The 13,748-nt window shown below is 43.4% G+C and overlaps 1 protein-coding gene across 4 annotated transcripts in view; it reads right to left on the bottom strand.

Annotated features, from left to right (window-relative positions):
- The window catches only part of ASCC2 (activating signal cointegrator 1 complex subunit 2), a 108,439-nt gene that overhangs the window by 9,628 nt on the left and 85,063 nt on the right, over window positions 1-13,748 (bottom strand). For all 4 annotated transcript variants that reach the window (XM_033955074.1, XM_033955073.1, XM_033955076.1 and 1 more), the window contains 3 exons: window positions 11,281-11,470; window positions 1,489-1,709; window positions 1,263-1,382 (listed from right to left, as the gene is read on the bottom strand). In XM_033955074.1, the coding sequence (XP_033810965.1) occupies window positions 1,263-1,382; window positions 1,489-1,709; window positions 11,281-11,470 (531 nt within the window). The remainder of the gene's footprint in view (window positions 1-1,262; window positions 1,383-1,488; window positions 1,710-11,280; window positions 11,471-13,748) is intronic.

Genomic DNA, 13,748 nt, shown 5'->3' with positions numbered 1-13,748 from the left:
AAAAGTTTGGGGGCCATTAACAAATTATTGCAATAAATAGATTTCATTTTTCCCTTAATAGTATAAGTTTAAGATAGGGGGAGGGGGGATAATTTATGATCTTTTATTAATGGTAAGAAGGATAGGAAAGTATTTAATAAATGATATAAATGTTTAATACATAATATGAAAGGGGTAGGAGGGAGGGAGATAAACTTTATAATTTAATTTATTGCTGAATATTAAGTGATTTATCTAAGTTTAAATGATTGTACTTGTTGACGCACTTATTGTAAGTTTGAAAAATGAATAAAGATTTTATAAAAAAAAAGAAAAGTTAAAATGTGATAGATCATCTGGACTGGATGGTATACACCCCAGGGTACTGAAAGAATTCAAACATTAAATTGCCAGTCTGCTAGAGAATGGCAAGAGGGGGGAGGCGAGTTTAGGTGGTAGGCAGTGGAGGGAGCATGCAGTGGCAGAATATACTCAGACAGGGTATGTAAAGAAGCAAGATAGATAAAAGTGGGGATGGAGAATGAGACGGGGACAAATTTGTTCCCATCCCCGCAGAATCTCAATATCCCCGTCTCATACCCGTGAGTTCTGTCCCTGTCCCATTCCTGCAAGCTCTGCCTTAACCGCACAAGCCTTGAACACTTAAGATTGGGGAGTGTGTGGTGCAGTGGTTAGAGCTACAGCCCCAGCACTCTGAGGTTGTGAGTTCAAATCCCTCACTGTTCCTTGTGACCATGGGCAAGTCACTTAATTTCCACATTGCCCCAGGTACACTAGATAGAGTTTGAGCCAGTCAGGATAGATAGGGAAATATGATAAAGTACCTGAATGCAAAACCACTTAGGATATAAGTGGTATATAAATAATAAAATAAAAAAATAAATACAAATTTTAAAGTGTTTGAGGCTTGTGCAGATGAGGACAGAGCTTGCTGGAATAGGGCAGGGACAGGGCTCATGGGGACAAGATGGGAATGGAGAGATCCTGTGGGGACAGGGAACATTTGTCCATGTGTCATGGTTGAAAGAGATGTATTGCGAGGAAAAAAAATTACACATGCAGTTGGAGAAGGCAGGTAAGCTAGCTGTCATAGTACATGAAGGGCATGTGTCTAGCTTAGTAAGAATTGAACGTTAATGCAATGTAATAATATAACAGAAGAAATCACAGAAAACAGAGAAGGCACAGCATGTTCCTGTGCTAGCATATGGCAGCAACATGGTTATGAGCAGAAGAGATAACTGAAAGATTCATTCAAAGACCTTCTGCCTTTCCAGATCCGAGACTTATCCACAGAGTCTTTGCTGAACACATCAAACTCGTCATCCTGGAAAATGTTGGCTCGAGATGACAAGAGAGTGGGTGGTTCCTGTTGCACTTGCCTACAAAAATCAAAACAAGAGAAGGGATCCAATTTCTGGTCAGTGGTTCACATCCTGCTATGCACATCTTTTGATCTTTAGCATCATCTATTCATGCAGGTCATACCTGGGCAGTGAACGATCCAATTTCTGCAGAGAAGGAGCCAGGCGATTCTCCAGCAAGTTATTAATGACCTGTTCAACACTGTATGAATATTCCTCCAAACAAGCCAGGATAAAGCCCTCACCAAGATCAGGTAGTAGGTCCTTTACTTGCGTAATTAGAGAATCCAGTTCCACACCCGACACTTTCTTGGAAAACGTGGCTGCTGCTGCAGCTCCTGCACACTAGCAATACATCAAGAACTAATTAAACAGAGTGAACGTAAAATAAAGTGAGTATAAAACACAACTAAGGCCCTGCCAAACTGAGTCAGACAAAAAGGTCAATGGAGCATAGCCAATCCAGGTCCCTAGAAATAACCTTTCAGATCCCAAGAGGTATCGTCTATGTATGTTTAATCTGTACAGTGCCTAGTACTACTGGATAACAAGGTTTATAAATATTTTAAATAAACTGTTGCTGGTCACTTCTAAGGATAATGGTGGTATTCCTCAAATCTGTCTAGTTAATAATATGAACTTTTCTTCTAGGAACTTGTCCAAACACCTCTGAAATCCAGCTATATCTTGATCATACTCTCTGATAACAAATTCCATATTTTGATTATTCATTGGGAGAAAAAATACTCTTTCAGATATACTTTAAACTAGCTTTTCTGCATGGACAAGCAGGATGAATCAATCATGTACTGCTATTTCCTTTATGGTGCCACCAGATAATAACATCAACTCTCCTACAGTTCAGAAAAGTTTGAAAAAGCCTTTTAAAGCATGTCAGCCACCCTCACCATAGCGCCCACTGTTTCTGCTCCAATTTTTAGTTCATCTGCTCTGCCTGATGGATGGATCCTCACAGCTCTCCACAAGTCTTCTGAACTTTTCAGGTGGTAGAGGCAGGTAGGTGAAGAACTTGGACCCAACATGACTAGCAAACCCGGATTTAAAAATACCTGCACTGCAACAGCAAAAGGAAAACACCTTGGACTCCCATGACAGCTGTCTTCTGGTGTCTCACCAATTCAAGGCCTGTTCACTTTGCAGGATGTCTTCCCTTAGCACTGCTCTCTGCTACTCATAGGGCTGGTCAGCATGGTGTCAAAGATCCTCCCACTGTGCCTTACAAATCAGGTTGCTATGGTGCTAAGGAACCTCCCACCATGCCAATCAAGCTCCATCTCCATGGTGTCAGGAAAACCCTTCCTACTCCAGAAGATGTCATTCATGGCACAGGGGAAATCCTCCTTTGTTTGATAGCACAGGGAAGTTCCATAGAAACCCCTGTCATAAAGCAGAAGCAGCACCAAGATAGCTTCCTCTCAACCATACCAATTAATCATCAGCATGAATCAAGGGGCCCACTCCGGCTCAAGCCCTAAGTGAAGAAAATATGACTGCAGACATCAAATCAGCTGATCCTCCTCTTCCTTTAGAGGCTACAAAACCAACACTGCCAGGAAGATCAATCCACTTAGGGTCCTTGGCAATGAGGGTTGGGAGTGAGCAGTGATGTCAGTGTAGCGAGTGCCAGAGACCTTCACACCTACCAACCTCACACCTTGACAATCACCAGCAGCTATACCAAAGAACCTTCTCCTCCACCACCAACCTTACACTCCCCCATTTGATCTCTCTGGAACCTCCACCATCTTACAGCAATGGTAATATACTAGAAGAGTCCAACAGCTCCTCTCTTGACTTTAGATCCCCAGTCTCTCCTTGCATCCCATCTGACTCATCTGCTTCTCTACCTCTGCCAGTATTGCCTCCATAGGACCTCACGTCTCCAAAACTCCACCCCCAGCTGGCTACATCACCAGCTGACATGCCTCATCCCAGAACTAGGTCCTTGGGATCCTTAATACCTGGACATCCTTTACACAGGATTCTGCTAGACAACTATGACAAAATATGAAAAAACTCCTTTTTATGAACTTTCAGCCTCGAACCCCCCCCCTCCCAAAACCCTTTAAATCAAGTTCCAGCTATAACCCACAGTTAGACAAATAATATTTAACTGAAACCAAGTGCTTATGTTCTAGGAAATGATGTAGGCTACAAAGTCTTTCAGAGTGCCATGATAAACTTGCACCCCTACTGCTGGATTCAAGGATAACACTATCTTTCATTCTCCTTGACAAAGAAGAACTTCTGATCCAATCTGCATTTGAGCCTCCAACACTACCTTCTCTCATGCAGCCAAAATAGCTATCACTGCAGTGAAAAACATATGCTATGGCCTAGAGCCTCTGGCCTAAAGGAAGATATCCATAGAGCACTCCACAGATGCACATTGCATGGCAGCCAAATCTCTTTGGTGACAAGGTTTGGGATGCTGTCATTGTCATTAAAAATATCACCCTCAAAACTCTCAACTCTGAAGGCCTAGAACACACCAGAGTGCACATTCCCACAAGCCTTTCCCACCCCAAGTTGCTACAATGACTTAGAACAAGTGGTAGATGTGTTGCCACAGACAGCAACTATACAACCTTATTTACCAGTAAGACCATATCCAAAGGAACAAATGCAACAAAAACAACTGACCCCTTTAACCAGCAAAAGGACATTTACCTTCTGAATACCCTAGGTCAACATCCTACCAGGGAGGGGAAGGAAGAGGATCATAACCAACTAGTAGGTCAGAGATCATTTGCAAAGGCAACCTCAGATTCACCTTAACCTCACCTTATGATGAACCCCCACCCTTAGAAGAGGGCACCTGAACATTGATCAGAGATAGATTCTCTTCTACAGACAAAAACTATACAGCCTGTTTCCCTCACAGAGATCAGCTAGATATTTTACTTAAGCTACTCCCTGATTACAAAGAAACCAGAGGGCCTCAGCCCCATCACAGATCTCAGAAAACTAAACAGGTTCACATTTAAGGAGAAATTTCAGATGTATTCTCTAGGGAGCGATTTCTCCCTTCTCCAAGCCAATACATTTCCCCCTCCGTATTCGCGGGGGTTAGGGGCAGAGCCGGCCCACGAATATTAAAAAAACCGCAAATAATATTCGGGCCAGTTCTGCCCCTAACCCCTGCTTCCCACGGCTATTTTAAGCCCTGAAAGCCCCCCCCCCCTTAAGCCTTATCTGGTGGCCTAGCAGGTTTTCAGGCAGGAGCGATTTTCCCACGCTCCTGGCCCGTGCAGATCGCTCACAGGAAATGGCTGCCTTGAGCTCCCGTAGTCTCTCGAGCCATTTCCTGTGAGCGATCTGCATGGGGCAGGAGAATTGGGAAGATTGCTCCTGTCCTGAAAATCTGCTAGACCACCAGGTAAGGCTTAAGGGGGGGGGGCTTACAGGGCTTAAAATAGCCTAAAAACTGAATTTTGTGGTTTAAAACCGTGAATAAGCGAATCCGTAGATATGGAATTCACGAATACGGAGGGGAAAGTGTACTATCACCAACTGGCTGGCTTTCTTGACCACCATGAGGCAGACATCTTCATACTGATTCACAGGAATAGGCACTACCAATACTAAGTCCTCCCCTTCAGTCTACCCTCGGCACTGAGTGTCTTCAACTAGTATGTCTGGTAGGCTGTGGTGGGATGAACCTGCGTAAGGAAGAAAAGGTCTAACTGATGGAGTGGAAAAAACATTTATTGAAGGAAAAAAAATGATAAAATATATATACAAGCAAACAGGCCTCCTTTTAGTCCAAAAGTGTCTTATTCACTTGTTCCTTAGTTATCTTATTATTATTTTATGTTCCTTGACTTGTTGGGAACCACCTGCTCTATTGACTTGGACTACCTAAATCTAAACCTTTTCTTACTTATGCAAGTTCATCCCACCACAGCCCAACAGATAGCTGAATGACCCTTTATAGCTTGCCACTTGGGAGTCACAAGTGTGTGGATAACTCTTCCTACTTGCCCATGGAGAGAGTCAAAAGTTATTCACCTGCGACAGATGTTCTCTGTGGACAGCAGGATAAGTCAGCCACACAGTCTCCTACCTTCCTCTAGAATGAACACACTAACAGCTCTAGAACACACTGGAGTGAAAACAGGTGGGCACTATGATTTGGGGGTCACTGGTACATGCTCAAAAGAGCCATTTTAAATTCTCTGAGCTTTAGGAGAGCTACTCCATTTACAGTGCCATCTGATATCATTAGTTTGCGGTAAGTAACTTCATTGTTTCATGGAGTTTACCCTATTTCTAGTTCTTATAGAAAGGGTAAATAACAGCTCCCTATTTATCTGTTCAGAGCGGAGGAGAAGCAGGCTGGAAACCTGAAGGGCCCAATTTCAGATCCGATGGTGGCTCCTTGTGTGGTCACCAGGAGTCAAATCTGACTCAAGGGATATCTGGATCCAGGATTATCTGTTCACCCTACTCACGATTTCATACTACTACTACTGCTACTACTACTATTATAGCACTACCAGACGTATGCAGCACTGTACAGAGTCACAAAGAAGACAGTCCCTGCTCAAAGGAGCTTACAATCTAAACAGACAATATAGACAAGCAGTTAAGAGGAATGGTTAATCAGCTGGCTGGGTTGCTGGGCAGTAGGGTTATGGATTGAAGGCTATATCAAAAAGGTGGGTTGCCAGTCTGCTTTTAAACAAGATAAAGGAAGGAGCTTGGCGGACAAACTCAGGTAATTTATTCCAGGCATTGGAGGCATAAATCTCTATCATATTCCTTTCAACCATTTCTTCAAGCTAAAGATAACCCGTTTAGCCTTTCATCATAAAGGGAGCAATTCTATCCCCTTTATTATTTTCGCTGCCTATCTTTATCCCTTTTCTGGTTTTACTATATCGCCTTTTTTAATACATATAAAATACTCAAGGTGCAATTACACCACAGATCTACAGACAGTATGGTAGTCTCAGTTTTATTCTCCATGCCTACGTGAAATACTCCTAATATTCTATTTGGGGTTGTTGTTTTTTTTTAACACCTGCTGTACACTAAACTGACAATTATTTTTCCTTGTGTACTCTAGACCAGTGTTCTTCAACCTTTTTACACCCGTGGACCAGCAGAAATAAAAGAATTATTTTGTGGACCGGCAAACTACTAGGACTAAAATTTAAAATCCCGTTTACGCCCCATCTCCGCGAGCTCGGTCCCCGCAAACCATCTGATCCCATCTGCACAAGCCGCAATTATGATTTTATATTGAACGTATTTTATTAAAGTATAAAAAGAAACAATATTCTGAACAATTGTGATTTTATAAATACAAATATACAGAGCACGGACCAACAAAACCCCTGTCTCCCCTCCCCTTCACATATATCCCCTCTACTATCAAGAAAACTGAACAAGCCAAGTTATTATAGAATGCTACATAGAAATATCATGCTAACAGAATACTGCAGTCCCCAATTATGTCTCTAGCAGGATATATAATTCAAATCTGATATATTCTAATGACAAAATAGAAATAAAATTATTTTTTTCTACCTTTTGTTGTCTCTGGTTTCTGCTTTCATCTTCTTTTCACTCTTTTCCTTCCAGCATCTGCCCGTTCCATCCAATGTCTGCCCTCTCCCCATTCCATATGTATCTGACTTCTTTCTATGCCCCTCTTCCTTGTCCATCCTCCTCTCTCCTTTTTACATCATTCATTCCAGCTTCACTGCCGTCTTCATTTTTATCTCTCCTACACCAGATCTAGCATCTTTATCCCTCTCTCATTTCTCTGCTGACCCCCTTTCCAGCATCAATGTCTCTCTACTTTCTCATTCCTCTCTCTCCCCTTTCTCTCATCTGATCTCTCCATTCCACCCTGACCCCCTTCCCCTCCTGTAATCTCCCTGCCAGCTGTTTTCTTCCTTTTTTCTTTCTCCCTACCCTCCTTCCTTTTTTCTTTCTCCCTTCCCTCCTCCCTCTATCCAACATTAACTCTTCCCATCCCTTTCCCTCCTCCCTCCCAGCAGCATCTCTCCTTCTCCCTTCCCTCCTCCCTCTATCCAACATTAACTCTCTTCCCATCCCTTTCCCTCCTCCCCTCCCAGCAGCATCTCTCCTTCTTCTCCCTTCCCTCCTCCCTCTATCCAACATTAACTCTCTTCCCCATCCCTTTCCCTCCTCCCCTCCCAGCAGCATCTCTCCTTTTTCTCCCTTCCCTCCTCCCTCTATCCAACAGTAACTCTCTTCCCATCCCTTTCCCTCCTCCACTCCCAGCAGCATCTCTCCTTCTTCTCCCTTCCCTCCTCCCTCTATCCAACATTAACTCTCTTCCCATACCTATCCCTTCTCCCCTCCCAGCAGCATCTCTCCTAACTCCCTTCAAGTCCAGTAACAGCTCTCCCTTTTCCAGACCTTCCCAGCCTCCTACAGTGGCTTCCTCCCCTTCCAGCAGCTCTCGGTACTTGCCTGCAGGAAGTTACCGGTAAATCACTTCCCTGGCAAATTGGAGAGCTGGTGGGAGGGGAGACAGCCACTGTGAAGGCTCCCCAGGATCTTGTTCGCACACGCTGACCATCTCCCTCCACCTGCACCTGAATCTGCAGCTCTCTCCGGTCTAATCGCAACTTCCCCGCGGCCCTCTTCAGCAACTCGGCAGGGGTGGCGATCAAGACACGCTGCCGACGTCGGGACCTTCACTCTCTGAATCCCGCCTATTTTGTTTCAACTTCCTGTTTCCGAACAGGCGAGACTCAGAGAGGGAAGGCCCCGATGTTGGCAGCCTGTCTTGATCGCCTGAGGCTGGGAGGAACATTAGTCGGGAGGAACCGCAGTCGGCAGGAAATTTAACTGCCGACTTGATCTCGCCGGCCCTGCGCGGACCGGCAGAAATTTTCTGCGGACCGACACCGGTCCGCGGACCGGCGGTTGAAGAACTGTGCTCTAGACTACATTATATTTCAACTGCCAGTTAAGACACGCAGTTCTGTGGTCTGGCAATGTAGTTCCTCAATGTCTGTTTATGTTTAACTACTGCACTGTCTCGATTATCTAAAGTTATTAGGACCATCCCGTTATCAAAAAAGTGAAAAATCAGATAAAATAGAAAAACAGGCATAGGGTGTCTGTATTTAAAATTGTCAGGTCTAAAAATTGCTGCCATGTTGTAAAAGAAATGACTCGACTCAAAACATCTTTAATGTTCACTTTCTTTAGCAATTCCTTAACCCTTAAGCATTTTTAGAAGCATAGTCTCAGATCAAAAATGGTTTCCTCGTTGAGAAGCAGGGTCAAAATATTACCACACATACTGGAAAAGCATAATCTCAATTTAAAAAAAAAAAAAAAAATGGCTTCCTTGCAATGTATGGAAAAAAACCAGGAAGAGAACCTGCATACTTCTTAACGGCAATGTGATGACATCAATGTCAGATATGCTTCAACGGACTTCTGCTATTTGAATTATACTCTTCAGATATACACAGAGACTCTTTTAGAGACTGTTTACATTGATGACAATTGATTGTAATAAAATACCAGGTTGAACAGACATCTTTTCTTGCCTTTACGCTGTTGATTACATTACATTACAGATTTCTATTCCGCCATTACCTTTCGGTTCAAAGCGGATTACAAAAAGAGTTGTGGAGGGAGGATTACAAAGTTAGACCAGAGGTCGTTTCCAAGAGAGGGTTAGGTGGGATCAGGGGATAGGGAGTGGGAGGTAAGAGGGAGGTAAGAGGGAGGTATTCGTGGTCTTAAGCTTTATTCAGGGATTTCTTGAAGAGCATAGTTTTTATTTCCTTTTTATTTTCTTGATGTCACAAGAATCTTCAGATTAATGAAGGTCAGATTAATGAAGATCAGATAATTGAGACTGCACTATACTATAAATACTTTAACATCATGTGCAAAATTTGATCAATTTATTCATTGTTCCCTTTTCCAGACCATTAACAGATAGATACACTGGTTCTCACTTTCTATTGGGAAACTAATATTTAGTCTTATTCTTTGTTTCATATCTTCTTATCCCATGACTTCTTAACTTCCTGAGGCATCTCTCATGAGAGACTTTAGCAAACACTTTCTGAAAATCAAAATATAATGTGTCATTTGTTTTCCCCCTTTATCCATACTTTCAATGACTCCCAAATTTGCCCTGGGGGGCACATAAACCAGTTAGGTTGACTGGCCAACTGCATGCATATTCATTGTGGATATCCTGAAAACCTAACTGGCTGGGGCTACCCTAGGGCAAGTTTGAACATAAGAATTGCCACTGCTGGGTCAGACCAGTGGTCCATCGTGCCCAGCATGCAGCAGCCCTCTGGTCAAAGACCAGCGCCCTGAGACTAGCCCTACCTGTGTACGTTCCAGTTCAGCAGGAACTTTCTAACTTTGTCTTGAATCCCTGGAGGGTGTTTTCCCCTATGACTGACTCCGGAAGAGCATTCCAGATCTCTACCACTCTCTGGGTGAAAAAGAACTTCCTTACGTTCATACGGAATCTATCCCCTTTTAACTTTAGAGAGTGCCCTCTCGTTCTCCCTACCTTGGAGAGGGTGAACAACCTGTCTTTATCTACTAAGTCTATTCCCTTCAGTATTTTGAATGTTTCGATCTTGTCCACTCTCAATCTCCTCTGTTCAAGGGAGAAAAGGCCCAGTTTCTCTAATCTTTCGCTTTACGGCAACTTCTCCAGCCCCTTAACCATCTTAGTCGCTCTTCTCTGGACCCTTTCGAGTAGTACCGTGTCCTTCTTCATGTACAGCGACCAGTGCTGGACGCAGGACTCCAGGTGAGGGCATCACAGTTCTAATGGATTCTCAAAAGAAGTCAGGTTTACATTTAGGACCAGTGATTTTGTTCTTCTTGAGAGCATCCCACCATAATACCTGCATTTTGACATCAGCCTCATTAGTGCATATTTAACTGTATTCACTCATAGAAACATAGAAGATGACGGCAGTAAAGGGCTACAGCCCATCAAGTCTGCCCACTCTGCTTACCCACCCCCTGTCTATGCCCTAATGACCCAATTTCCTTATCTTGACCCTCGTAGGGATCCCACATGGGTATCCCATTTATTCTTAAAGTCTGGCACGCTGTCTGCCTCGATCACCTGCACTGGAAGCTTGTTCCAATGATCAACCACTCTCTCTGTGAAGAAATACTTTCTGGTTTCGCCATGAAATTTTCCGCCCCTGAGTTTGAGCGGGTGCCCTCTTGTGGCCGAGGGTCCCTTGAGAAAGAAAATATCATCTTCCACTTCGACACGTCCCGTGAGGTACTTAAATGTTTCGATCATGTCTCCCCTCTCCCTACGTTCCTCGAGAGTGTAAAGCTGCAATTTGTTCAGTCTCTCTTCGTATGAGAGACCCTTGAGCCCTGAGATCATCCTGGTGGCCGTCCGCTGAACTGATTCAAATCCTTTTGGAAATCGTTGTTATATTGGCTGTCTTCCACTTCTCAAGGCAGTACTGCAATTTTGTAGAGTTCATGCCATGGTGAATGTCAACAGGTTCCAATGATCTGCCACTATTTAGTCTTGTCAGTTTACTCTAGTACCTCTTCCACATTCACACTAAACTTATTTCAGTGCCTCTGAATCATCACCTACAAGAGGATGATTCCAACATGGATATTTTCCCCAAATCCTCTAGAATAAAGGCCAAAATAAAGAATCAATTTTAGTTTTTCTGCTATCATTTATCAATGTGCCTTTTATCTCCTGTGACGAGGAGAAAGTTAGGCCAAGACAGTAATGCTACAGTTTAAAGAATCAGATAAAATAAAAATGTCAGTTATCACTGGAAGTGGACTACCCTCGTTCTTCAGTAGTACAAAATTATTTTTACTGAAAAGAACAAAAAGTAGGTGAATATTAATCCCCGACCTATATCACACTCACATTCTCTTCTTCATGATTATTAGAAGCCTGAAGTTCACGGTCAGAACTTTTGCTGTGTCTTTCTGCTGCTGCGGAGCATTTCCCATCTGCTGCCTGTGAGGCAGGGCCTACAGCAGGAATTTTGTGTCTTCTGTTACCCTCCCAAGCAGCTTCTATGGCATGGAGGATATAGGATGTGCGAGTTTCATCCCTGCGAGGAGTGAGTTAAGGGTATCTCATTCTTGTATAAATTGCAGTGAAGGTGCTGCAGCTTTAGCACATTCAGGTTGATTATATATCATCATTTCGAAGTAGAGAAAACCACAAACTGATGCTACAAGTACAGCCCCAGGTTCCTAAGGCAGTTTAGAGGTAGATTTGATAGTGAAAAAACAGCAATTCTGCAGCACATTTGCACAAATTTATATGTTGAATGTAAACTTGCATAATGACAATAAGATTTCCAGCCTTTCTTGTGTGCCTACATAATTTATTTTGTTCTTTTGCAGATATTATAGGGAAGGAGGAGGAGGAGGGAAGGGAGGAACCCACTCCCCCCATGTTCTGGCTCTGCTCCCCATTTTCTACCTCTCCCCATACCAGATGCTAATATATACTGTACACACAACATTCTCTTCCATCATGCTCAATAAGCTTGCACTAGAAAGAGAAAACTGTCAGTCACTGGTAGCAGCAGTGGCCACAAGGAGGAAAGCTGTTCTTCTGACCTAGAACAGGCCCTATCAAAGTGTAACAAAGAGTACAAGGCCAACATGGGGTGCGGTGGGAGTAGGATTTGCAAATGTTCATGTCAGAGAGCCACCTTTTCTCCGATTTAGTTCCTTGTTTAAAATTTAATAAACTTAATATACCACCTTTAATATTTAAAACTGCTCATATTTTCAAATGATCTAAAATTATACAACTAAAACCAAAACACAACTTTCTAAATTCAGGTTTCCCTTAATGTTATCTAAAATTTAAAAAAAATATTCAGTGTGCCATATTTATAAAATGGAAAGGGTATTTGCTTTGCAACAAGGTAATTATAATAAGTTTAAAAAGATTTGGGGGCCATTGACGATTTATTCTAGTGATCAGACATCTTAAACACCAGAATATTGGATAAGATAAGGGGGGGTGGGATTATGACGGATAATATATTGATAGTTGTTATTTATTGGTATATGGGTGGGAGGGGTGGGTTTCTTATATAGCACAGTTACTTACCGTAACAGGTGTTATCCAGGGACAGCAGGCAGATATTCTTGACTGATGGGTGACGGCACCGACGGAGCCCCGGTACGGACAATTTTAGAGTGATTGCACTCTAAGAACTTGGAAAGTTCTAGTAGGCCACACAGCGCACGCGCGAGTGCCTTCCCGCCCGACAGAGGCGCGCGGTCCCCAGTTAGGATAAGCCAGCTAAGAAGCCAACCTGGGGAGGTGGGTGGGACGCAAGAATATCTGCCTGCTGTCCCTGGATAACACCTGTTACGGTGTTTTATCCCAGGACAAGCAGGCAGCATATTCTTGACTGATGGGTGAACTCCAAGCTAACAAAAAGAGGGATGGAGGGAAGGTTGGCCATTAGGAAAACAAATTTTGCAAAACAGATTGGCCGAAGTGTCCATCCCATCTGGAGAATGCATCCAGACAATAATGAGATGTAAAAATATGAACTGAGGACCAAGTAGCAGCTTTGCAGATTTCCTCAATAGGGGTGGAACGGAGGAAAGCTACAGATGCTGCCATAGCTCGAACTCTATGGGCCATGACAGAACCCTTCCAGTGTCAGTCCGGACTGAGCATAACAAAATGAAATGCACGCTGCAAGCCAATTTGACAACGTACGTTTAGAAACAGGACGTCCCAATTTATTCGGATCAAAGGACAGAAAGAGTTGGGGAGATGATCTGTGGGGCTTAGTACGCTCTAAATAGTAAGCTAAAGCCCGCTTACAGTCCAAAGTATGCAGAGCCTGTTCTCCAGAATGAGAGTGAGGTTTCGGAAAGAAGACAGGCAGATCAATGGATTGGTTGAGATGGAATTCCGAGACAACCTAAGGGAGAAACTTTGGATGTGTACGCAGAACCACCTTGTCATGATGAAAGACTGTAAAAGGTGGATCCGCAACTAGTGCATGTAGCTCACTGACCCTCCTGGCAGAGGTTAGAGCAATAAGGAAGACCACTTTCCAAGTGAGGAACTTGAAAGGGGTCGTAGCCAAAGGTTCAAACGGAGGCTTCATTAAGGCGGAGAGAACCACATTAAGGTCCCAGACTACAGGGGGTGCTTTAAGAGGTGGTTTCACATTGAAAAGACCCCGCATGAATCTGGAAACCAAAGGATGAGCTGAAAGGAGTTTTCCGTGAACTGGCTCATGAAAAGCAGCAATAGCACTGAAGTGGACTCTGATGGAAGTAGACTTGAGACCAGAGTCAGACAAAGAAAGAAGATAATCCAACAAAGTCTCCACAGCAAGGGAC

Source organism: Geotrypetes seraphini, chromosome 8 (assembly GCF_902459505.1).
Source record: "Geotrypetes seraphini chromosome 8, aGeoSer1.1, whole genome shotgun sequence".
In the NCBI taxonomy this organism is placed as follows: Eukaryota; Metazoa; Chordata; class Amphibia; order Gymnophiona; family Dermophiidae; genus Geotrypetes; species Geotrypetes seraphini.
The sequence above is the reverse complement of the archived record's forward strand: the minus strand, read 5'-3'. Positions and strand labels throughout refer to the sequence as shown.